This window comes from Eulemur rufifrons, chromosome 7 (assembly GCF_041146395.1).
Source record: "Eulemur rufifrons isolate Redbay chromosome 7, OSU_ERuf_1, whole genome shotgun sequence".
Classification (NCBI taxonomy): Eukaryota; Metazoa; Chordata; class Mammalia; order Primates; family Lemuridae; genus Eulemur; species Eulemur rufifrons.
Genome location: NC_090989.1, coordinates 102,378,934 through 102,406,562, shown reverse-complemented (window position 1 = coordinate 102,406,562; position 27,629 = coordinate 102,378,934). Strand labels below are relative to the sequence as shown.

The following is a 27,629-nucleotide window of genomic DNA, read 5'->3' as shown; positions in this document are numbered from 1 at the left end:
TGAAATATTTGGGGAATAGAAAGTAGATGAAAAAGATTTTCCTTAATATTACTTTCTAAGATAACTGATATTAACTTTTTGGAGTCAGTTTCTTCTTTTAAAATGTATTCATTATATTGTCTAGTGAACCTCAAAAATTGTATTGTAATAGTATATTTCAATGAGAAAAATATTTAGAAGCTGAGAGTTTCACAATCAAAATAAGTTATTTTTTTATAAGAATTTTAATAAAAGTTTTAAATATTTTTTATAGATATTTTATTATTACAGGGTAAAAATAATAATACTTAGCTGAGGGAAACATATATACCTGAATATCTCTGAGGACATCGCGAACATCATGTAAGACCACTGAAATTGGCTTTCTAGAAATTGTTATACAATTCATAACCACCTACAGTAAAGAAAGGAGGCAAGGCCAACTGAGCAGGCAGCTCCTGAAACAGAGTAGCTGCGTGTTCTTATATTTGGAGAACAACAGCTTTTTTTTCCTTGACTTAGGGTGCTAGTTCCTGGTAGAGATCAACTTTTCACTAATAGCAGTCCTCAGAATGCAAATTCTGTTCCCTGTTAACCTATTGAATAATATCTAGCTTATATTATAAAAACTTTCATAGAGAAATGCTTAAATTACTTTTGTTGTATATATAGTTTTAAAAACATTTAATTATATAGTTTAATATCCTTATTTTTAAAAATCTAGCACCGTAAGTATTTTTCTGTGTTATTTTACACCCACTATAAATATTGCTTTTAATGACAACTATTGAATTGATTAAATCAATTAATCATATTTTTTTTCTTACTGAGCATTTGTTTCACTCCCAGATTTTTTGCTACTGCAAATTACTGCAGTGATTAGCTTTCTTCAAAACCAAAGCAAACCAAAATGTTTTCTATATTTAGATTTATTTCCTTAGGCTACATTCCCAGAAGTGGAATTCCTGGGTTAAAGAATATGAATATTTTTAAGTTTCTTGATGCATAGTTACAAAAACAGTTTATAAAAATTTATACTCCTACAAATGATGTAAGAGAATGTGGTTGCATTGTGATTTGCCAACGTTGAATATACTCATTTTTGTTAAATCTTTGTTAATTTATTAGATTAAAATATTAGTTTCAATTTCCATTTCTCTGACTTTTAGTGATTTTTTTTTTCAGTTTTTTACTCAGAATATTTCTTTTATCTTAATTGGTTTTTTATTGCCATTTGCTTATTTAACTATGTTTTCCATTCTTGGACATTGGTAGAAGCATCCAGTCTTCAAACCACCTTATAAGTTAATTTTAAAGTTGCTATATGATAGATCCTGGGCCATACACTTTTAGTTATGACTCCTGGTTATAAGTGACTAAAATTTAGCTTGAACTGGCTTAGGCAAAAAGTGTTCAATGATGACAGATTTCAAGGAAAAACTGAACCATGGGAAGGGCCTATGTACGTAGGCCTCAGGAATAACCTGAACAAACGACATTGCCATCTCTAAGATTTTCCTTTTGTATTTCATCTCTGCTTTTCTTTGCTTGTTGGCTTTATTCTCTTAAACTGAAAATCAACTTTCTCCTAGAAGGAAAAGTGGTTGCCCTCAGTTCCTAAGTTTTACTTCTTACATCTACTGCTAACTGAAAGGGACGGCCTGCTGTTTTCTCTAGTCCCAAGAAAAGAATCCTAGAGAAGAGCTCTGATTGACGTGACAGGGTTTGGGGGAGATGTTTTGTCCACTTAGCCAGTTGGGTTGGGTCATAGAACATGGAAACTTCTGTAGCGGTCTTATGATTGATTGGACCTAGAAGAGTGGGGTGGAAAGAAACTATTCCTTGAAATAAGAGTTGATAATTCCCAAAAGAAAGGTAATTATATTGAATGGACAAAACAGAAGGAAACTATTACATGAAAAAGAGAGGTTATCCAAAGATTTTATTTGCTTTTCCATCTTTTAGAATTAACCAATAGAAGAATATTTGTCAATGCCTACTGTGTTACCAGAACTGGAAGAGAATAATAAGAGAAGTAAGAAACATAGGTTCTTCCACTAAAGAATAAACAATGTGATTTTATTAAGAGCACTTTAAAATGAAGCTGGCAATATTTAAAACAATGTTTTATATAAACAACATTATTTTATTAAAATCACTTTAAAATGATAGATTTCAGTTTTCCTCCAAACTGTTTTCTATCCCCTACCTTCAAGAAAAATAAAGTAAAACATTTAACATCCATTTTGTGAAATTATATATCAGGCCTACAAAGCTGAATTGTGTATTTGGTTTTTCATTAAGTCAGGGTTAAGACTTTTAACTTCTGTTTCTGTACTAGCAAAGCTTGAGAGCATCATATAATATTTAGTCAAAGAAAGATCTATTATTTTAATAAACTATCTGCATGTTAAAAGATGTGAGAAATAAGTGAGAAATAATCAAAGACTGAATAAAGCTCAAATTACATTAATTAAATGAGGTTAATTTATTATTTAATTATCTTATTTTTATAGATTTAGGAGGCACAAGTGCAGTTTTGTTACATGGCTATATTGCATAGTGGTAAAGTCTGGGCTTTTAGTGGACCCATCACTTGAATAGTGAACATTGTACCCAATAGGTAATTTTTCATCCCTCACCCCACTCCCACTCTCCCACCTTTTGGAGTCTCCAGTGTCTATTATTCTACTCTGTATATCCATGTGTAGCCATTGTTTAGCCTCCCACTTATAAGTGAAAACATGTGGTATTTGACTTTCTGTTTCTGAGTTATTTCACTTAGGATAATGGCCAAATGAGGTTAATTTGAAAAGCTATATTGAGTCAGTACAATGTAAGGTGCCTTTCTCCTGCCTTTGGAAGAGGATGGGGAGAGACAGAGTTAAGGGAGAAGACAAGGGAGAGGGAATGAATATGAATGTGTGGTATCAAAGTCAGATAATAATGGCTTTAGAAGATAATATTGTTAGGATTTTGACGCCTCTACCTGTTAGCAAAGGTAAATATTTTTGATCTTTAACTCAATAGGTCAAGCACCCTTCAGAAGGAGTCAAGCTGTTAAGGAGTACATTCATTACTTGAAAGTTCATTGATAATGTACAGGATAATGACTCTTTAGTATAAAATTAAGAGTATCTTAAGAAAAGGATATATTTTAGTAACTAAGAATTTTGTAGGCAGATATACATGGGTATCATGTTAATTTTCTAAAAGCAATAGAATATCACTCAACAGGAAATTAAGTATTTGTATTCACAAATAATTTTGTTTTATATATTGTTCCTGATCTATATACTTGTATGTTAGTGACATTTCTGGTCCTATACATTCTCCTGTTGACATTTTTGAAATTGCCATAGCTCCTGATAATAGGTAAAGCGGTTTGGTTTTTACCTCTAGGGTTTCACAAAGTGCTTATGGCTGCTCTGCAAAATAAGAGTTTTTTTCTGGTTTTATTGAACCTTGAGTGATTTATCTATTTATGATACTTGGACTTCTCACCCCCATTCTCTACTTTCTTAAAGAAAGTAATTTGATTTTCTGAATGCATTTAGGTAGTGGTTAATTCCAAAGGAGCAGTTACAGAAGCCACTTCTCATAATTGGCAGTTGTATGTCAATTTCTGAAATCCATTTCCCAAGAACTGAAGTACTACCTTGTTTTGAGTGATTTCTTTGTTGCAGTCCTAATTTTCCCCTTGATATCTGGATGCCTTTGCCTGACAGGCCGTGGTAGGCTATAATCCTGAAAATGCCCCTCTTCATTTTTCAGACCCTGAAATTCCATCTCTCATCTTTGATTGCTACAAAACCAGTTTGAGGGAAAGACTATAAATTAATCTTTAGAACCCAGGGCTTGACAGAAAAAGTATAAATTACAGGTGGTAAAATCCCCAATGATGTAACTAACTTTCTTGTTGTTTTTCCTAAAGTGTTCCATTACAGAGTGGAGGAAAGTTAAAAAGGAATTTTAAAGTAGTTTCCTTTAGAATATTTTCATTATGACCAACATTGATAATCAAAATGAAAATCATTAAGAAAGGACTATTATACCTTTCTCTCATTTGTTTTACAACTCAGTGATTCTCACACAATCCATTTTAATCAAATTAACTAAGAAACACTGGGAGGAAATAGATAAGGGTAATAAATATGCTTGTTCTTATGATTACATTGGCAAGAGGGTTATAATACAAGTCATCTAACTCCCAGTGCAGTACTCTCTCCACTAGAACATGCTGTTAGTCTCCACTGTTTTCAGGAACACCCTCTGACTAGGCAACATCATGTCCTTATATCAACATAATGTTCAAATTCTGTGACTGTTAGAACATACTGTGTACTAGCACAGTACATACTGTATTGTAGTATCTTGTGAATTATTTCACAAAGTTGATACAATATATACAGTAAAAGTGAACATTTGTACTTTTCCAGGCATGTCATTTTTAAACATATCAGTTTGATTTAGAAGAGGTAAAGTAAACTAGCATAGCCAAAGCTGAATGAACTAATGTGACCAAATTTATCAGGGAATATAGTTAGAAGGCTTGGGATGCTATTTATATATAACATTCATTTGGGAAATACATTAAAATAAGTGACCTTGAAAAGTGTTTTAATGTGTATGTTTTCTAATTATAAAAAGGAAAATGTTTTATAAAACAATTGTTTGCTGAGTGAATCTTAATAGTTGGAGTAGGCATGTATTAAGGAATATTTTTTTTTTTTTTTATGTTTGGCAAAGTTTATTTTTAGAAGCAAAAGTGCCTGGCAATTTAATTTAAGCAGGACAAGTCAAACATTTGTTCCACTTAATTGTGATAAGATGTCATTCCATTTGACTGTTTTAATGTCTTCCTATCATTTGACTATCCTTCCAAACTGATTTTATTGTAAGTAGAAATTACAAAATTTCAAAGAAAAAATATTTAAAAAATAACAAAAATTGTTTTGAAATTTCTACCTTCTTCATTAAAATAAAAAGAATGTATGAGATAGCAACACATACTTTTTCTGTATGTGTCAATTAGGGGAAAAAAACTTCTGGGTTTTTCTGACAACACATCTGTGTGGGCAACACATTTTGCATCTATTGTAGTTAAATACTTGCTTTTTAAGGAATATTTTTAATACACATGTTGTTTAATCTAATCATTGAACTGTATACCTTTAAATTTATTTCTAATATTTCTAAAATTTTTCCCATTTATAAACCTGAGAAATGTTTATACACACAAAAAGAGACTGTCTAGGTTTTTTAAAAAAAATTCTAATTTAAAATTTTTAAGTAACACATAAATACATCTTCATTGTAAATTATTTAAATATTATAGAAAAAACTAAAGTTCCCTTGACCAGCCTTCCCAGTGCTGGTTCTCTCAGTAGAGGTAACTCTATTTTAGAAGGTTGTTCTCATCCTTTTTCTGAAGTTTTAAATGGGTATCTGTACATACAGAGCTGTCATGAAAATATATGGTTTCATACTTACTGATCTCTGTAAGTTACAGCTTGCTTTTTTCCCCTTGATAATAAGTCTTGGCATTCTTTCCATGCCAGGACATAGAGATCGACTTTATTTTTTTATTTTTTTAAATTTTTTATATAGTATTCCAGAGAACCATAGGTTATTTAACTGTTCCTCTAATACTGACCATGTATTGTCATATACTGACCATAAAGGTTGTTTCCTTTTGGTTTTGCTATTAAAACAGTATCGTATGACTTCTAAAATTTTAAATGCACCTATCCTTTTACACCACAATTTATACTCCATATACAGTTGGCATGTACAAATTACTCATTGTATATGTGCAGGTTGTTCTTTTTTTAACTTTTTATTTTGAAATAAGTTTAGATTTATACAAAATTGCAAAAATAGTGCAGAGAGTTTCCAGATACCCAGCTTCCCCTGACATTAACACTTTACATAACTATGGTACAATTATAAAAACTAAGAAATTATCACTGGTTTGTACCAATGTACTGTTAACTAACCTACAGACTTTATTTGATTTTATCATCTTTTTCTACTAATCACTTTTTTCCTTTCCAGAATTCAATCTGGAATTCCACATTGCATTTAGAGTTTATATTTCCTTAGTCATCTTTGATCTGTGACAGTTCCTCAGTCTTCCTTTGTCTTTCATGATCCTGAGGCTTTTGGAGAGGGCTGGTCAGTCATTTTATAGAATAGCCCTCAATTTGGGTTTGCCTGGTCTTTATTCATAATTATATTGAGATTATTCATTTTTTGCTTAGTTTTGGACATTAGGGGTTCTCTCAGGTGACACCCGTGCCCTGTTAACTTGTCCCATCTTCTGTTGAGCAATTCTTACTTTCTGGAACCACAAAACATTCTAGCCTCATCTTGAATTTTTCATGCCCCAGCTCTAGAATCAATCAGTTCTCCAAGATGCTCTGATTTCTTTTTTAGAGAATGGTATTTAGAAATCAAGATCTGGGAATTGAGTATGCTTATTGCTACTGAGATATTCTTGCATCTGAGCATTCATTGTTTTTGTCATTTGTATCTTTCTCTTGGATCATGACAATCAGAATATCCATTCATTGTTTTTTTAATAAATGTATTTAAGGCTACAAATTTTCCTCTTAGTACTTTGATATATAGTATTTCCATTGTTATTTATTTTTAAATAGTTTATCATTTCCAGTTTTACTTCCTCTTTGGCCCAAGGATTATTAGATGTATATTTACATTTCCATGTATATAGATTGTTTTGATTGCCCTTAGCTGTTAATTTTTCATGTAATTTTATTGTGGGCAATAAATGTAGGTATATGACTTCTTTTTTCTTTTTAAGAATATGTTAAGATTTCAACTGTAGCCAATGACATAGTCAATTTTTGTGATTATACCATATATTTGGGAAAAATTATTATTAGATATAAGATTCAAATTATATCCATATATCAATCTTGTTAATTTTATTATTTAAATCTTCAGTATCTTTGTCTATTTTTCATGTTATTATGACTTTTTCCATTTCTATGAGAAAAGTGTTAATACTTCCCATTATGATTATTAATTTGTTCTTATTGTATTTTTAACAGATTTTTCTTTATATATTTTGCAGCTATGTTATTTTTCTTGGTGATTGGGCTTTTAATCAAAATTAAATGTTCTTTGTCCCATTTAATGCTCTTGCTAGTTATTAATATTAACATTTTATCATCTTTTAAAGCATCTGATATATACTTTTATAACCTTTTATTGTCTACATTTCTCTGTCAAGTTTTTTTAAAGATGTGACCCCTAAAAACAACATTTGGCTTACTTTTTTCTCTTAGTATGTTAAGAGAAATACTTGCCAAGGTATTAAGTGGGACTGAAAATAAGAGGATTCATTTAAAATCTTTTTTTTTTTGAGACAGAGTCTCACTCTGTTGCCCAGGCTAGAGTGAGTGCCGTGGCATCAGCCTAGCTCACAGCAACCTCAAACTCCTGAGCTCAAGCGATCCTCCTGTCTCAGCCTCCCAAGTAGCTGGGACTACAGGCATGCACCACCATGCCCGGCTAATTTTTTCTATATATATTTTTAGCTGTCCATATAATTTCTTTCTATTTTTAGTAGAGATAGGGTCTCGCTCTTGCTCAGGCTGGTCTCGAACTCCTGAGCTCAAATGATCCGCCCACCTCGGCCTCCCAGAGTGCTAGGATTACAGGCGTGAGCCACCGCGCCTGGCCCATTTAAAATCTTTTAAAGATACATTTAGGCTTCCAGATCCTCTTCCTCACTCCACCTCCCCCAAGACATGTAACTACCTTTCCCTGTCCCTGGCAGAAGAGTGGGTATTTCTTCTCTGGTCTCAGTGACACTAGACATGGCCAAGGATGGAGAGTGGTAGAAGAGAGGTGGTGAAATGAAAACAGGGAGATTACGTTAACATTGACTTTTGAAACAGTGACATCCCTTGCCACAACCCAGGTACCTTTCCTTACTTCCCAGGACTTTGTCAAGAGCTTGGAGCTTGGGAGAATGACTGGATAGGGAGGAAAGATCTATGCTGTCAGCATAGCTAGTTCCCCACCAGACCTCCCACAGTGAAGCCCGGCATTAAAGAATCCACTCCCCACCGTCACTCGCACAGAAACTTACAGGCAGCATTTCAGTTCCTTATTCTTTAGCTTTTTAGGAAAAAATGGTAAAATAAATACTAACACAGATTTTAAAATTATCAAGATTTTATCATGTTTGTTTTATCTGTTTCTTTTTTTTCTTTGCTGAAGTATTTCAACGTAAATCCTAATCTGCTTGCTGTTTTATCCCTATTTTATCTCTGCATGCTATTTTATCCTTCAGTGTGATGTGACTTTTTTTTTTTTTTACATAACCACAATATTATTATTCCTAAGTTAGCAATATGTCCTTGGTGTTATCTAATTCCCAGTCCATAATCTAATTTCCTCAATTCTTAAAGAAAATTGTTTTACAGTCAATTTGTTTTAATCAGGTTCTATACAAGGTCCACGTGTCATATTTGGTTCTCTTCTATCTAGAAAGGTCTCCCCTCCTTTTCTCCCTTTGTCATCATTAGCTTGTAGAAGCCAGGCTAATTGTCCTTTAAGTACCTTATTCTTAAATATGAATAGACAACAAAGCATCACCAGACTTTTGAGGGAAGCCTAAAATATGAAAGACAAAAATCAAAACAAAGGAAAAAAACCTGAAACAGAAGCAATGCAGCAAGGTGAAGAAACTTCAAAAGCATATTATAATTGATACCCTCAATGAAACAAGAATGAAACAAGAATAAGAGGTCATAAAAAAGAGCCTTTTGGAGAGCAGGAAAGAATTCTTGGTAGTTAGAATATGATGGCAGAAGTTAAAATTTAATAGAGAGGAAGGAAGATAATGGAAGTAGTACAAAAAGGTCAAAAGTGGTAACATGGTACAGAAAGGGTAAGGCAATTAAAAGATCTGTCCAGGAGATCCCACAATCAAAATAATAGAAAGATGTTATAGAAAAAAACATCTTTCTGGAAATGAACAGGAAGGAATCATTCTTCCTGGGGGAAAATTTCTGAAACTAAAGAATGTTAGTTTCTAAAGCAAGTACTCACCAAGTACCCAGCACAGAGAATGACAAAAGACTAACAGGGGCCGGGCGTGGTGGCTCACGCCTGTAATCCTAGCACTCTGGGAGGCCGAGGCGGGAGGATTGCTGGAGGTCAGGAGTTCGAGACCAGCCTGAGCAAGAGCGAGACCCCGTCTCTACTAAAAATAGAAAGAAATTATATGGACAACTAAAAATATATATAGAAAAAAATTAGCCGGGCATGGTGGTGCATACCTGTAGTCCCAGCTACTCGGAGGCTGAGGCCCAGGAGTTTGAGGTTGCTGTGAGGTAGGCTGACAACACGGCACTCTAGCCAGGGCAACAGAGTGAGACTCGGTCTCAAAAAAAAAAAGAAAGGATAATACATTGTGATCAAATTGAAGAATCTCAAGTGAAAAGAGAAAAATTTTCTGCTTCTGGTGAGGGCTCCAGGAGCTTCTAATCAAGGTGGAAGGTGAAGGAGGAACAGGCAGGTCACATGGTGAAAGAAGGAGCAAGAAAAGGAGGTGGTGCCAGGCTCCTTTAAACAATCAGCTCTCAAATGAACTAATAAAGTGTGAACTCACTCATTACTGTGGGGAGGGCACCAAGCCATTCATGAGGGATCTGTCCTCATGATCCATATACCTCCCACCAGGCCCCATATTTAACACTGGGGCTCAAATTTCAACATGAGATTTGGAGGGGCCCAACATCCAAACCATATCAAAAGGGAAACCTACCATGTATCACACAAAGAAGTAAGAATGAGAATGTCATTGGACTCCTCAGCGGCAGCATTGGAAGTTAGGAAACAGTGGAACAGTGCCCTGATTTTCTGCTGAATATATGTTTAATCTGTGATTCTATATTCAGCCAGAATGGTTCAGTCTGAGATAAAATAATGACATTTTCAGACATTGAGAGTCTCAAATATACCACCCTGTGCACAGAAAATTCCTTATTTTAACTTAGACTAAACTCAGACTAAACCAAGAAGGAAGAAAATTTCAGAACCAAAGTATAGGAGAATTGACATGAAAGAGAGATGAGGACAACTTCTGAAGGACAGCCATGTAGTCAAACCAGAGCATAACCAGACTAGAGCAGCGGAATGGAGACTATACGAAGACTGCCTCCTGGAAAAGAAATAGTTTGGGAAGATTATCTGCTATATCTGAAGGTATTGAGTGGAGAATTACACCTTTGTTAAAGTTGGAAGAATAGTCAGTTATAGGTACACAGAAAACTAAGAAAGAAAAGGAGTTAATTTCAGAGACAACAAAAAGTTTTACAAGAAAAGAAATATAATCATGGCATTGTATTTGGCTCACCACATATAATGAAGAAAAATGTAAATACTGAATATAATTTAATAAAAAGGGTTGATTTAACTATATTGGGAGGATGAGGGGAAGAAGTGGGGGAGGTGTGTAAGTATGTGTAGGAGGATCAGTTATTATTAGCTGCCTGCCCCAACATTCATTTTCCCTTCTATCTTAGCAACACAGGTACAAATATATCTGGGACTAATCTTCCCAGTTAAAGGACTTCACCTCCCAGCTTCACTTGCAGCTGAGTGTGGCCATGTATCTAAGTTCAGTAGTATTCAGTGGTACTTTGAGGAGATTGACTTAAAAAGAATGGAGTAGGCCATTATTCTCTTGCTGCTGCTGGTCTGGAATGGGATTGTAATGGTTGGAGTTTCCACCACCACCACGGACTATGAGAATAAAGTACACACACCAAAGATGGTAAACCAGAGATTCAGGAGGATCTGGGGCCCTGCAACATTATAAAGCTATTGTTTCATCATTGGACTGGTTGGCAACACATTTGTTTTACGTGAGATTTTATGTATATATGCCATCATTTTCAGGTCTCAGTTATATGTAGCAGATCTAGATCTGAACTGACTTATAATTCATTAGATAATACCTAAAATTAAATATTAAAAAATACCAGTGTAAACACATTATTTAGTAATATGGAAGTAAATACTAGAAGAAATGGAAAAAAGTTAAAAGCAGTTGCCTTTGGCAGTTGGAATTGGGGTAAAAGCAAATGATTACTATTTGTTCTTATAATCTTTTTGGTAATTTCAATGGTTTGGATATGGTTCATCTCTGCCAAAATTCATGTTGAAATTTGATCCCCAATGTGACAATGTTGGGAGGTGAGGTCTAGTGGGAGGTGTTTGGGTCATGGGGGACAGATCCCTCATGAATAGATTAATGCCCTCCCTGGGGGTTAGGTTCTCACTCCCATGGGAATGGATTAGTTGTGGTGAGAACATGTATTTAAAAAGAATCTGGCCACCGGGCGTGGTGGCTCACGCCTGTAATCTGGGAGGCCGAGGCGGGAGGATTGCTCGAGGTCAGGAGTTCAAGACCAGCGTGAGCAAGAGCGAGACCCCGTCTCTACTAAAAATAGAAAGAAATTATATGGACAGCTAAAAATACATACAGAAAAAATTAGCCGGGCATGGTGGCGCATGCCTGTAGTCCCAGCTACTCAGGAGGCTGAGGCAGGAGGACTGCTTGAGCCTAGGAGTTTGAGGTTGCTGTGAGCTAGGCTAATGCCACGGCACTCTAGCCTGGGCAACAGAGTGAGACTCTGTCTCCAAAAATAAATAAATAAATAAATAAAAATAAAAAAATAAAAAGAATCTGGCTTCCTTGATTTCTCTCTCTCTTGCTTCCTCCCTCACTGTGTGACCTCTTCGCACATGCCTGGTCTCCTTCCACTTTCCACCATGAATGGAAGTAGCATGGGGCCCTCACCGTTGTAGCTGCCCAGTCTTGAACTTTCCAGCCATGCGAATTGTGAGCAAACTAAACCTTTTTTTCTTTATAGGTTACCCAGCCTCAAGTATTCTGTTATAGCAACACAAAATGCCATAAAACAGTAATATTTGACATTTTAAATTATGTATATGTATTACTTTAATAAAAAATAAATATTTTAGTTACATTGTAATTAATGTTTATACATGTTTGTCATAAAAATGTGAACAAAACAATATAGAGTAAAAGTTCTGCCTTTTTTCAATATTCTTTACTTTTTTTCCCTGCCTTTAATTTTCACTGTCCTCCCCCACAGATAATGGCTGTTTGGTATGTGTCTCTCCATATTTTTTCTATACATTCATATAGTGTATGTGTATGTGTATATATATATAGAGATAGAGAGAGGCATCGTTTTCTTCTTATTTTTATTTAAAGTATAAATTTTAATTTTAAAATAGCAATTAGAGAATATTTAAGCTTGTAATGGATGTTGTTTGTTTATATTTTTAGAATTCAAGATGCAAACATGCAGTTAATAAATCAACAGAATGAATTTCAGAGAGTACAAAAAGAATTGAGTCATTTGCAACATGAATTAAAAATTAAACATAGACAATCACAAATCTTCAGGTAAGATTATCTTTTAAGAATTGAAAATTATAAAGGTTGTATTTTAACATTCAAAAACATTTTAGTAATATGGTTTCTATATCCAGTGTCATTGAGAAAAGCAGAAACAGCATCGCATTTTCTTTTTTTAGCTATTATCTTAGCTGAATAGTTTTACTAATAAAATTTAGATCAGGCAAACACCTTGTTATTAACACCTTGTTCTTATTCTTATTTTATAATGACATTTACAATGGAAGCACAATAGCTAATCTATTTTTCTCTTCACCAGTAGTTCTTGATATATTTGACTCCCTGATTAATAGTCCAGTGACATGAAAAGTAATAGAATAGGAAAATTTTCTAAATGTTAGTAATAAGCCCCCTAAATTTAGAACTCCTCAATGTAAAACATGTTAATTCTGCTTTTATAGAATCGTTGGAGGGCTTATAATACCTAAAGGTAAAAATCCAATGTTATAAAGAAACTAGGAAGTACATTTTCTTTTCTAAAAATAGAATTGGGCCACAGATGGTGGCTCACGCCTATAATCCCAGCATTTGGGAGGAAGGCAGAGGTGGGAGGATCACTTGAGCCAGGAGTTCAAGACCGTCCTGGGCAATGGCAAGACCCCATCTCTACAAAATTTTTTTTAAAAAGCCGGAAGTGGTGGCATATGCCTGTAGTCCCAGCTACTCAGAAGGGAGGCTGAGGCAGGAGGATACCTTGAGCCCAGGAGTTTGAGGTTGCAGTGAGCTATGATGATGCCACTGTACTCTAGCCTAGGCACCAGAGTGAGATCCTGTCTCAAAAAAAAAAAACTTGGAATCAAATATATTGAAAATGTTTCTGAGAAAAAAATGATTCCTTTTTGAATTGAGTAACTTTGAGCTCTTAGAAAAGGGAAATAAGTTAAATCAGTGTGGCAAATGACACAGGTTCAAGATGACTAAAATATTATGCTGGGTATTTTGAATGTTAGGTTTTTGTTTTTAATCTAATCATTACCAGAAATCTTTTGTTCAAAAATTGGGCTACGAATTTTTTGCATTATCTCATGATAACCTACTGGCCATCCACCTTTCATAAATGTCTTGCATATAACTGATGCTCAATGAATAATTTTTGAATGAATGAAATCTACTTACAAAATGGATGACTATTTTTGTCATCAGAAATCCCTTTTCCCTTTTCTAGAATTCTGGCATTGAACCAACAGGCTAATAACACCCAGGTGACCCCAACTCTCCTGTATTAATTGGGACCATCAGTATTCATTTTTGGCTTCTACAATAGCTTCAGCCCACGTCTGCTAAGGAAATCTCATCTGTTTTGTCCTCCAATACCATCGTGGATGGTAGGATTGACTAAATTTTAAAGGTTAGACTGGGAGTAGATCAAATAATTACTCCTGCTTTGGGATATTATGGACTGATACAATTAATCCTCATTATTCACATTTTTACATGTCATTTTCAGTATTTTAAATTTTTGAAGAAACTTAGACATACATATTGAAATGTTATTTTAATTCTATATTCTGATTTTCTTGTCATTTTGAATTATACTTTTAACTGCTTATTTTGTTCATCTGTTTTTAATAGATCTGTGATTTTTGTTTATTTTTAGCTAAAAGATCACAAGTGAGGAGTCTGGGATCTGATTTATATAAAAAATTAGTACATGCTAAAAGCAATTTGGGAAGTAACCATCCAACTAGACACATACAAATTAAAGTTTTTGATAGATAAACAATAATTATTGGTTTTATTTATACTCTCACTAGTAGATACATTGCATAGAAAAAGGTATATTGGTAAAAATAAAATCAAACCAAAGGTTACAGAGTTCAGTGACTTTTTTTATATCACTAAAAGATGATTTTAAACTAGTTTATTGATTATTTTCAAAATATCTATTAGACTAGGCAGGGGGGTGTGTGCCTGTGGTCCCAGCTAGTCAGGAGGCTGAAGCAGAGCACTTGAGCCTAGGAGTTTGAGGCCAACCTGGGCAACATAGTGAGATATCATTCTCTAAAAAAAAAAAAAAAAAAAAAAATCTATTAGAACATAAAGTGTAGTGATTTCTCTGGATAAAGAAAAGGAGGTTATAATCTTCTCTTTTAAAGAGGTAAGGGAAAGAAGCCTGAGCTTTCTACTCAGATGTAATCATCTTTATTTATGGAGCCCAAAAGGAACTTTCAGTAGATCAATGAACTGTGTTTTAGGGTCACATTGCTCCTTTAAAATTATTCTCCCATTTGTTTAATTACAATTGGGCTTAACCACCTATTCTCCAGCAAAATGTTCTTCATGTTCTGTGTTTTCCCTGGCATCATTTCCAACCTGTGTCTTGCTAGAGAGTGATCAAAAGTAGGTATGGTATGCCTCAGTTGGCTCAATGCATCTGCTATTCAGAATAAAGTGTCTTTTGAAAATGGAAATGAACTTTAGAGGGCCTATAAAATAGATAATAAAAACGAGTATGGAATATAGTTATACTTCACCTCATATAAAGTTATATATAAGTCCAGTATTACAAATCAGGCCTTATTTGAAATATTCTAGCAGTGTTTACTTTTAGAGGATTCCTAGTGTGAATTTTTCGTAAACTATTTGAAGTATAAAGTAATTATCTTTTAATTTTTATTTGTAAATCTAGACCATGTCATCTCTGAAATTTTTAGTGCTAGCTCCAAAAATCTCTCCTCCTAGCTTTCTCACTTTCACTTCAATTCATCAGCCTCATTAAGGCTATCAGTATTTTTTCTCATTTTCTCAATTATATTCAGGCTTTACTTTGTTACTAACCTTGATCCCCTAGTTTATTATCCCACATCTTTTTAAAACAGCTTCGAGATATAATTTACATACCACAAAATTCACCTATATTAAGTGGACAATTTAATGACTTTTAATAAACCTACAGAGTTGTGCGACCTTTACCACATCCAATATTAGAACATTTGAGTCACACCATTGTCAGTGAATCTCTGTTCTCATTCCCAGTTCTAGGCAACTACTAATCTTTCTGTTTCTGTAGATTTGCATTTTTCTGGACATTTCAGATATATAGGATCATACAATATGTAGTGTTTACATCTGGGTTCTTTCACTAATTATGTTTTTGAGATTCATCTATGTAGCATTTATTAGTACTTTGTTCCTTTTTATTGCTTAATAATATGTGTATGGATAAACAACATTTTTTTAATTCATGTATCAGTTGATAGACATTTTGGATGTTTCTACTTGTTGGTGCTTATGAATAATGCTGCTATAAACATTCACATACAAGTCTTTGTGTGGCTGTATGTTTTCATTTCTCTGGAGTAGATACCTAAGTGTAGAATTACTGGGTCATATGGTTAATCTATGTTTAACTTTTTAAGAAACTGCTAGACTGTTTTCCAAAGTGGCAAACACCATTTTACATTCTTACCATGGATGAGGATTCTAATTTCTCCTTGTTCTCATCAACCTTTATTATTGTCTGTCTTTTTTATTTTTTTATTTTTTTATTTTTTTTGAGACAGAGTCTCACTCTGTTGCCCGGGCTAGAGTGAGTGCCGTGGCCTCAGTCTAGCTCACAGCAACCTCAAACTCCTGGGCTTAAGCGATCCTACTGCCTCAGCCTCCCGAGTAGCTGGGACTACAGGCATGCGCCACCATGCCCGGCTAATTTTTTGTATATATATTTTAGTTGTCCATATAATTTCTTTCTATTTTTAGTAGAGACGGGGTCTCACTCTTGCTCAGGCTGGTCTCAAACTCCTGACCTCGAGCGATCCATCGGCCTCGGCCTCCCAGAGTGCTAGGATTACAGGCGTGAGCCACCGCGCCCGGCCTGTCTTTTTTATTTTAATTGCTCTAGTGGATGTGAAATAGTATCTCATTGCAGCTTTGATTTGCATTTCCCAAATGACTAATGATGTTGAACATCTTTTAATATACTTATTAAATATTTGTATATCTTATTTGATAAAATATCTATTTAGATTTTTTGCGTATTTAATTGATTTGTTTTCTTATAATGGGATCATAAGAGTTCCTTATATATTCTGGGTACAAGTCCTTTATATTAAATATGATTTGCAAATATTTTCTCCAAATTTGTGGATTATTGTTTCATTTTCTTAATGGTATCTTTTGAAGGCAAAAGTTGTTATTTTTGGAAATGGAATTTATCTGTTTTCTTTTGTGGGATTGTGCTTATAGTGATGTATCTAAGAACTCTGTCTAAGCCAATGTCACAAAATTTTCTCCTGTAGTTTCTTCTAGAAGTTTTTACAGTTTTAGCTTTTATATTTAGATCTATGATGCATTTGACTTTTGTGTATGATGTGAGGTAAAGATCTAACTTCATCTCTTTTCAGTTGTTCCAGCACCATTTGTTGAAAAGACTGTTTTTTCCCTATTGAATCACCTTGGCACCTTTATCTAAAATCAATTCATTATTAATGTAAAGGATGATTTCTGGATACTCTATTCTATTCCATTAATCTATATGTCTTTTCTTATGTCAGCACCACGCTCTCTTGAATACTGTAGTTTTTAGTAAATTTTGAAATCAAGAAATGTAAGTCCTTCAACTTTCTTCTTTGCTTTGTTTTGGCTATTCTGGGTCTTCTGCATTTTCATATGAATTTTAGCATCAGCTTGTCAATTATAGCAAAATAGTCTGCCAGGATTTTGATAGGTACATCATTGACTATGTAGATCAATTTGGGGAGAATTGCCACCTTGAAAGTATTGAATCTTGCAGTTTATGAACATGGTATGTCTTTCTATGGACATCATTAGCTCTCTCAGAAATGTTTTGTTTTCTTGTACTTTTATTAAATTTATTTTTAACTACTATTCTAAAAAGAATAATATGTTATTATGAATTGGATTGCTTAATTTTATTTTGAGAATTAGTCATTGCTAATGCACAGAAATGTTAATAAAATTGGTTTTTGTGTATGGATCTTGTATCCTGTGACCTTAATGAACCCTTTATTAGTTCTAGTATTTGTGTGTGTGTGTGTGTGTGTGTGCGCGCGTGTGTATTCTTTAGGATTTTCTACATAGAGGAGTTTACCAATACTCCAAGTTATTTTTCCTCTACTCATTTAGTTGTATTTATCTTTAAAACCCTCAATCTTTATTCCTACTTCTAAGTGGTTAAACTCTAGGCCCTTAGTGAGGAATCCTCACTATTCTGCTTAGGCTCATCAGTGCTGTTCATCTCTTAGTAGCTGTGCATCTTGCCTCATATTTCACAGAGAAAGTTAAGGTTACCAATACAGGCAGATTTAGTGAACCAGATGATGCTTAAGTTTCACAGTCCTCACTCAAGACTTTATTCCAGAGTTCTGGGAGGGCCCCTGGTGATGGTGATGGTTTAGTTGTAATTAGTTAAAAATTCTCTTTTCACTCTGATTTTCCCTATATCTCACTTCTGATGTCAGTTTACCATTTGAGTAGTCACAGGTGTTTGGAGGATCCAAGTAAGGGAAAGTTGACTTGGGAGTACACCATTATGATTGCCTTTTGGAAAAACATTTTAGAATGCTTCAATAAAACAAGCAATAGATTACACTAATTAATTTGGATATGTATGAGTTTTTTAAAATTAATAGACTAAAAGCAATAAGACGAACAAATTAAGCAATAGAAATTGTTCTGGCATAAAGAAGCAAATTGTAATAACAATTTTTTTCAGATTACATCAGAGGAAATTTATTAATAAAAAGAGATAAATTTTTTTTTTTTTTTGAGACAGAGTCTCACTCTGTTGCCCAGGCTAAAGTGCCGTGGCGTCAGCCTAGCTCACAGCAACCTCAAACTCTTGGGCTTGAGCAATCCTCCTGCCTCAGCCTCCCGAGTAGCTAGGACTACAGGCATGTGCCACCATGCCTGGCTAATTTTTCTATATATATATTTTTAGCTGTCCATATAATTTCTTTCTATTTTTAGTAGAGACGGGGTCTCACTCTTGCTTAGACTGGTCTCGAACTCCTGAGCTCGAGTGATCCTCCTGCCTCGGCCTCCCAGAGTGCTAGGATTACAGGCGTGAGCCACCATGCCCGGCCAAAAGAGATAAATTTTTAATAAAAGTTCTTAGATTATTTAATAATCTAATGAAGAGGGATTAATTATTCAAATACATTGAAGAAAGATTTGTTTCTTACTGATTTGACAAAAACTACTAGCATCATTGAATATAAAATAAAAATCATAGTATACTAACTCAAGGAGGACACCTAGGATAAACTGGTTCATGAGTTTCATTATTTCAAGGACAATTTAAGAGTAGTCACTTTCCAAGAGAACTTGAAATGCCAAAATCCTATAATCATATATGAGAAAAATTTGATAGGGATTTCTCCAAACTTGATAATGCTAAATATTTACATGGCATTACAAATAAAGAGCTATAAAGCCAAAAGATCTTACTAAACTATTATTTTAATAATAAGAAAGCAAATGGCCACACTAGGTGAAAAGCTATATAATCTTTAAATTCTCTCCTCATAAAGTAATAGTATAAAATCATTCTCATATGAATAGGTGATTATGGAGCAAGTAGCCAAAAATTGTAGGCAAAAAAGTATTGTAGAACTGTTACTTATTAGAAAGTTTTATTGCTTTTCTGTATTTTGATGTTATTGGAATTTATCAACTTTTAAAATTTTATTTGCAGTGATTTTTCTCATTCTATAAATAATTATGTACTTTTTAGACTAATTTTATAGCAATCATTTTTCTGGGGTTTTTTTTTTTTTTTTTGGAGAAATCATATAGATTTAGGTTCCACAAAACTTCAATCTGCTCTTAGCCAGCAAGCTTGAATTTTCTATTTCTTGCCTTTCTCCCCTGCAGAGGCATCTACATCTACATCCAGTCTTTTCTTCTGTTAAATATCCCCAGCTGTCAAACAGGCCCCATCCCCATGTATACAGCCTAATTTCAGCAGCTGCCTCACACTGGGTCCCTTAGCCCCTTAACTTGACTTAGTTCTTGGCCCCAATCTTCCTGCCTTATTGGGGTCTTCTTGGCTCTACATCAGGCTTTCCATCCTCACTTTTGGTTCCCTTGCTTTAGTGACCTATTTGAACTCTGTGCTTTCTGAAATCAACATCCTCCTTAGCTCCCAGCTCTGCGTACTGATTGAGTCATCCTTAGCACTTCTTACTTATTCATTCCTGCAACTGGTAAGGAATCTGTTTTATTCACTCCTTCATTCATTTGTCAATATTTGTTGAGCACATACTATTAATATGTGGTCGGCACTGTGCTAGATGCTAACAAGATTGTGATGAATAAGACAGATAGAACCTCTGCATTATACATCTTAGTCTACTTAGGGACATAAATATTGACCAAATAATTACACTTTCATGACTTCAGTCACCTTTTCACTGATAACTCCTAAATTAATGTCTGTATCTTGCTTGATTATTAAGGAAATTATAGCCAGGATATCTGAAGTAATAAAAATCACTGAGATGACAAAAAGCACGTGATTACTTTAAGCTGTGGGATTTGATGAAGCAAAACACTGGATCAGTCACTTTGAATGGTTTTGTTATTACCCCCAAATTTTATACTGCTTGTGGAACCATAATATGTGGGAAGAATGCTAAGAATCTAAGATTCTCATTTAGGCTCTGTGACTAAATTGCTCTGACCTAATTTTCTTCACTAAATGTTTGCTGTTGAATTAATTTAAAACAAGATTAATAGAATAAATACATATGAAAATAATTAGCTCTTTCTTTGTAGTTAAAATGGCAAAATGGAAATGAGTTAGAGTGACCATATACCTTAGTCTACCTGAGATATTTCCAGTTTATAATAAATCTGTTGTCTGAGCATAATATGAATAGCACTTTCTTTTGCTTTCAAAATTGTCTCCAACTAGACAATAGATTATATGGTCACTCTAAAACTACTTTTTAAGAAATATTTTTTGTTATGCTTACTGTTTTTAAAAAATCCTATTTTTTATTACTTTACAGTCAAAGATTGTTGGAGTATAAATATTTTTGGAATAAGACTCTTTCATTACTTACTTTTACTAAAGGAGAACTCATGAGTATTAAAAATGAAGTATATGATAATTTTCAAAGCTGGACTTCACTGAAAGGAGAAGTTTTTCTACAAATTAAATCTCTAAGTGAAACAGCCTTGACAGGTTTGTTATATATATTTAGAATATAATTGTCCTTTTTTGGTAAATGGTACATCTTAAGTAATTAAATAATGATATTTTATGTGGTGGGAATTAGGATTAACTTTTTTAAACCTGTTACTGGTTGGGAGACTAGATAACCATTAAGATCTATGCTAACCCTGAAATTTAATAATTATAGGCTGATCTAAGATAAGCTATGATACATCTATCTTGAGCTGTGGACAAGTCTGGTTATTACTATTAAATATACCAATTTGTACTTTTAAAACTTTTCTTCTTTTAATGGCTGAGTAACTCATATTAGATCAGCTTTCCCACAGATAACAACCATAAATTCTGGACAGAATAGCTACCTAAAAACATTTGAGGGTGACCCAAACCAAGCACTTAATGGAGAGAGTGTCGAAAATTAAAAGGAGGCATATTACTAAGTGAAAGATGCCAATCTGAAAAGGCTACATATTGTATTATTCCAACTATACAACATTCTGGAAAAGACTAAACTGTAGAATAGTAATAAGTGGAGCATGGAGGATTTTTAGAGCAGCAAAACTATTAATATTTTCTATGATACTACGATGGTGGATACATGTCATTATACATTTGTCAAAATCCATAAAATACACAACACCAAGAGTGAACTCTAATGTAAGCTATGAATTTTGGGTGGTAATAATATGTTAATACTGACTCATCAATTGTAGCAAATGTACCACTTTAGTGTGCAGGGTGTCGATAGCAAGGGAAGTCATATGGGCCTGGGGGTATATGGGAATTTTCTGTACTTTCAGCTCAATCTTCCTGTGAACCTGAAACTGCTCTAAAAAACAGCCTATTAAAAATTCTTTTAGAAGCACTGAAAGAAAGACATGACAGTAGGTAGATTCCTTTTATTTATTTTTTATTTTTATTTTTTTTAGGGTAAATTCCTTTTAAATTTTTTTAAGGCTGTTGGACTGAGGGTAAGGTACAGTTTGCTTCATGCAGGGAAGCTGAAATTCTGATAGAAATCTATAGTATTTTTGGTCCGAAGATTGGAGGACCGAGATCAAGGCAGCCTTAGCCTCTGAGAAGTGAGGGGATATCCTAGAAAAGTGATAGCCAGAAAGAGAGAGGGCAGATTTTGCATATAAACTCTCTCCAAATCTCTGGATTATCCCTGAAATATATGTGCACAAGGAAGACTCTAAACAGCCCATTGAAAACTAAAATAATTGATATTTTAGCTGTCATCTACCCCAGGGGAAATAGGAGAGAGATTTAGTAGTTTGAGTTTGGCTAAATTAACTGCTGATTAAAACAAAGCAAAACAAAACAAAAAGTCGATACTTGTCAGAGGAACATAAAAGAATCCAGAGTCTACATAACACAATATCCACAATGTTCAGGATACAACCCAAAATTACTTAACCTAGGAAGAAACAGGTAAATATGGCCCATATACCCAAAAGAATAGGCAGTCAGTAAGAGACCAACACTGAGTTGACCCAGAAGGTATTATTAACTGATCAGGATTTTAAATAAACTGTTATAACTGTGTTCAGGACATAAAGGAAAATGTGCTGGTAGTGAATAAAAAAGAGAAAATCTCAGTGAGAAACTATTAAAAATGGGAAATTCAAAAATTAAAAAATATAATACTGAAATAATTCAATGGATGGACTTTTATAGTATATTGCATCTACAGAAAAAACAATCAGTGAACTTTAAGATAGATCAATAGAAATTATTCAGTTTGAAGAGATAAACATAAAAAAAAATGAACAGAGCCCCAGGATCCTTAAGAGAGAATAAAATGTACCATTAGTGACAAATATGGGTAAATTTAAACGACTTTTTTCCTTTGAGTTTAGAAAGAATTTACATGCTATTTAAAGCAAAAGATATTATATTGTGGAGCTTATAAACTATGTCAGTATAGCATATGACAAGTAGAGAATAAAAGATGGACGGAATAAATGGATCCATTTGGTTGTACTCTTTTTGTATTTTATGTGACATGATGGAATATTTATTTTATTTATACTAAAAAGCTAAGAAAAAATACAAAGATGTATAACTAAAAAGCTAATAAATAAATTGAAAGATAACTCTTGACCGGGGGTGGTGGCTCACACCTATAATCCTAGCACTTTGAAAGGCTGAGGCAGGAGGATCACTTGAGCTCAGGAGTTCGAGACCAGCCTGAACAGGAGCGAGACCCTGTCTCTACTTATATGATCATTTGACTTTTGACAAAAGCACCAAAACAATCCAATGGGAAAAAGAAAGTCTTTCAACAAATTGTACTAAAACAATGGCATACGCATATGGAAAAATAAAAATATACCTCAACTCCTACATCATACATAAAAATTAATTCAAGATAAATCATTAAGCTAAATGTAAAAGATAAAACTATCAAGCTAGTAGAAGAAACAGAGCAAACATTTTCATGACTTAATAGTAAATGGTTTCTTGGCTAGGATACAGAAGCAAGAATTATAGAAGAACAAAAATTGATGAATTAGACCTCAAGATTAAAAACATCTGCTCATCAAAAAATGCCATTAAGAAAATAAGTAGGTAAGTCACAGAGAAAAATATTTACAAAATGTGACAAAGGATTGTTGTGCAAGTTACATAAAGAATGCCCACAAATCAATAATAAGAAGACAAACAGTCCCATCAAAAATGGCCAAAAGATTTGAACAGACACTTTAAAGGGAGGATATACAAATAGCCAATAAAGATGATAAAAAGGGTTCAACATTATTAGCCCACCTGATGGGTTAAAATGGAAAAGACAACAGGAGATGTTAGTGAGAAAGTAGAGGAACTGGAATTCTCATACAATTTGGTGAGAGTGTAAAATGCGGCAGCCACTTTGAAAAAAGATCCGACAGTTTCTTATTAAACTAAAGATATATCTATCCAATGACCCTGAAATTCTACTCTTTGGAATTTATCCAAGAGAATGTCCACAAAATACTTGTAGGGGACTATTCAGCAACTTTATTTGAGCTGAATTCAAAATATTCTAAAACTGGAAAAAGCCCAGGAGTATATCAATAGGAGAATAGATTATCAAAAAAACAACTGAACACACAGATAATGTAGTAACCTGGATAAACTTTGAAAATTTGTATGTAAATTTTACTTGAAAATAAAAAGAAATATATACAAATATTGAACTCTAATCTGTATGCTGAAGTGTTTAGGAGAGAAGTATATTTATATCTGCAACTTATCTTGACATCAATTAAAAAAAGATCAATGGATGGATAAACTGATAGATAAATAGTTATGTGATAAAACAAATATTAATTGTAATCTTGGTGATGTGTATGTTTATGTTTTCTATACAATTCTTTTAACTTTTCTCTGTTTTTAAATTTTCATGGCTAAATGTTGGAAAAAGGAAATCATTTTAAACCATGAAACTTCAATTCACTTCTTAAGAATTTTATCACATAACGTGCCTTCAGAAATGCATTTGTATATGACAATATACAAATTTTGAATTTTTAAATTAACTTTAAGAATTAAATTTAGGCAAATAGAGGAACATTATGACAAACAACTATGTAAAGTATAACTGTATTATTAACTGTAGCAGGGAAAAGATTCCTCTGACACAGATATGCAGATACTGGAAGATGGAACTCCATAGATGAACATTGAAGGTCCAAAGGATATGGGTAGCACAGTGACAGTGTCTCCTACAATTAATAATATAGATATACTTTACATAATGTATTTCATCATACAAATATACTCTGTGCATCATTTACATTATTTGAACATTCATATATATCTTTTTGTGGACATATGTTTTTGTTTCTTTTTGGTAAATACCTGGGAGTGGGATGGCTGGGCCATATGGCAGGTTATATTTAACTTTTTAAGAAACTACCCAAGTTTTACAAAGTGGTTGTACCTTTTACATTTCTACCAACAGTGTACAAGAGCTCTATTTGCTCCACATTCTTGCCAACACTTAGTATTGTCAGTCTCTTTAATCATAGTCATTGTATTGCAATATGTATAGAAGATATTAATCCACATTTCAAATTATCTCATAATTTTCTCATTTTTGAATGTCTTTTCACATCTTATTATAGAATATTTATCTCATAATATCAGTAATAATGAACTCAATACTACTAGAATAGAAGAGGCATCAACTCTACCAGTTTTTGTTTTCATTTGTGTTGCATTATTAATATTTTCTGTAATTCATGTTTTCTTTTCAGGAATCTTTTAAGCCAATTGTCCATTTTAGGACTGTTATTTTTATTAAACTGCATATCCAGGAACACACAGAGCAATATGTCACAAACACAGAAAAGGAAAGAACAAGCAAGGACACACTGACAACCCCTCCGTGTGGAGGAACAATGCTCCTCTCTCAGTAAACCTCATTCACTTTATTCTCCCTGAACGTGACCCATGGCCACAACTGTATGGTATGTAGAAAGAGGGAGGCACTTCAGGTTCCTGAACGGGAAATTGGCTAACAATCTCCCAGAACGAGTAGCTGCCCCTTCTTGTGATTTAGGTCTTAGTTCAGATTCATGTCCTAAAAAGATTTTTGCTGACCACCTAGTTAAAGTTGTCTTCCCTTACAGTTCTTCTCTATCCCAATTTTCTTTTTCATTTTCAATAATATTTATCACTGTCAGAAATATTCTTATCCATTTATTGACTTACGTGTTTACTGTTAGTTTCCTCCTACTAATCTCCCCAGAGATAGGAATTTTGACTTCTCGACTAAATGCTGTACTCTTAGTGTTTTAAGAGAATTGTGCATGTCACATAGTAGGTAGTCAGTGAACTTTATGGAATTGAAATGGAAGTAAAGTACACCCAAATTTTAATGGCGAGATTCCTAATAATCTTTATATTCTTTTTTAAAATCTCTGAGTATTTTCTAAGGTTTTTTGGGTAATGTTTATATATTACTTCTATAATCTGAGAAGAGAGTAGAGTCTTCGTTCTGAGCTGCACTTGCCTGAAAGCCAGGAACACATTTTATGTGGGTTATTATCAGTAGTATAATTCTTAATCATATTTTATTTTATTTATTTATTTTTGCAATAGGGCCTCTGTGGCCAGGGCTAGAGTACAGTGCATCATGATAGCTTACTGTAACCTCAAACTGCTGGTCTCAAGTGATCCTCCTCCCTCAGCTTCCTGAGTAGCTGGGACTACAGGCATGCAACACCACACCCAGCTAATTTATTTTATTTTTATTTTTTGTAGAAATAGGGTCTCACTATTGCCCGGGCTGGTCTCAAACTCTTGGGCTCAAGCAACCCTCCCCTCTTGGCCTCCCAAAGTGCTGGGATTACAGGTGTTAGCCACAGCTAAAAGACTAAAAAGCATATAGACCTTCACTGTCCATTAGGTTAGCCACCAGCCACATGTGGCTATTAAGGACTTGAAATGTGGCTAAAGCCTCTTTTTTGAAATGATAGCATTTTAGATATATGGAGTTAAATAAAATACACTGTTAAAATTAATTTTACATGTTTATTTTTACATTTTAAAAATTTTATTTTTTAAAATTTTTATATTTTTAATATGACTACTAGAAATTTAAAATTACAAATATGGCTTGCATTATATATATTACTATTGGACATTACCAGTATGGGTATAAAACTTATAGCTTTTCTCCTAAAAAAGGGAAGAAAGTTAATGTTTTTCACTTGTAATTTTTAAAAAATCTGTATAATTAGACGCATAAAAATAAACTCAACTAATTTTTGGCAAGGATACACAAGCAACTCAATGGAGGAAGGATAGTCCTTTTAACAAATGGTGCTAGAACAAATTGATATCCTTAGGCCAAAAGAAAAAAGAAAAAGAACCTTGACCTAAACCTCACACTTTATATAAAACTTAACTCAAAATTGATTGATCACAGACTTAAATGTAAAATACAAAACTTTTAGGAAAAAAAAAAAAAAAAAAGAAAATCTTTGGGACCTAGGGTTAGACAAAGAGTTCTTAGATTTGAACCAAAGTATGACACCTAAAAGGAAAAACTGATCAATTGGATCTCAGCAAAATTAAGAATTTTTTCTCTGTGATAGAACCTGTTAAAAGGATGAACAGAAATCTACAGACTGGGAGAAAATGTTTGCAAGCCACATATCCAACAAGGCATTTGTATGTAGAATATGTAAAGCACTCTTAAAACGCTACATTAAAAAATCCAATCAGAAAATAGGCAAAATAGGCCGGGCGCGGTGGCTCACGCCTGTAATCCTAGCACTCTGGGAGGCCGAGGTGGGCGGATCGTTTGAGCTCAGGAGTTCGAGACCAGCCTGAGCAATGAGCGAGACCCCACCTCTACTAAAAATAGAAAGAAATTATATGGACATCTAAAAATATATATAGAAAAAATTAGCCGGGCATGGTGGTGCATGCCTGTAGTCCCAGCTACTCGGGAGGCTGAGACAGGAGGATCGCTTGAGCTCAGGAGTTTGAGGTTGCTGTGAGCTAGGCTGACGCCACGGCACTCACTCTAGCCTGGGCAACAGAGTGAGACTCTGTCTCAAAAAAAAAAAAAAAAAAAAAAAAAAAAAAAAAAAAAAAAAAAAAAAAAAAAAAAAAAAAAGAAAATAGGCAAAATATATGAGCAGAAATTTCACCAAAGATGATATATAGATGGCAAATAAGTGCATGCAAAAATGTTCAGCATCATTAGCCATCAGGAAAATGCAAAATAAAACCATAATGAAATACTACTGCACATCTATTAGAATGTCTAAAATTAAAAAGACTGACTATACCAAGTGTTAGCAAGGGTCAGAGAAACCAGATTACTCAACATTGCTAGTAGGATGGTAGTAGCAAATATTCAAATGAGGACTTTGAAGGCCGAAGTGGAGAAGGGTTAAAAAGAAGTTTAATTTAATAAAATAAAAATAAATAAATAAATAAACTAAAAAATAAGAAAAAGAAAAAAACATTGCTAGTAGAAATGTAAAATGGTACAGCCATTCTAGAAAATAATTT

At 33.7% G+C, this 27,629-nt stretch overlaps 1 protein-coding gene across 1 annotated transcript in view; it reads left to right on the top strand.

The window, feature by feature from the left end:
• Window positions 1-27,629, top strand: part of LEKR1 (leucine, glutamate and lysine rich 1) — a 175,705-nt gene that overhangs the window by 43,304 nt on the left and 104,772 nt on the right. The window contains exons 3-4 of the mRNA XM_069473050.1: window positions 12,341-12,460; window positions 20,446-20,621. Of these exons, the coding sequence (XP_069329151.1) occupies window positions 12,341-12,460; window positions 20,446-20,621 (296 nt within the window). The remainder of the gene's footprint in view (window positions 1-12,340; window positions 12,461-20,445; window positions 20,622-27,629) is intronic.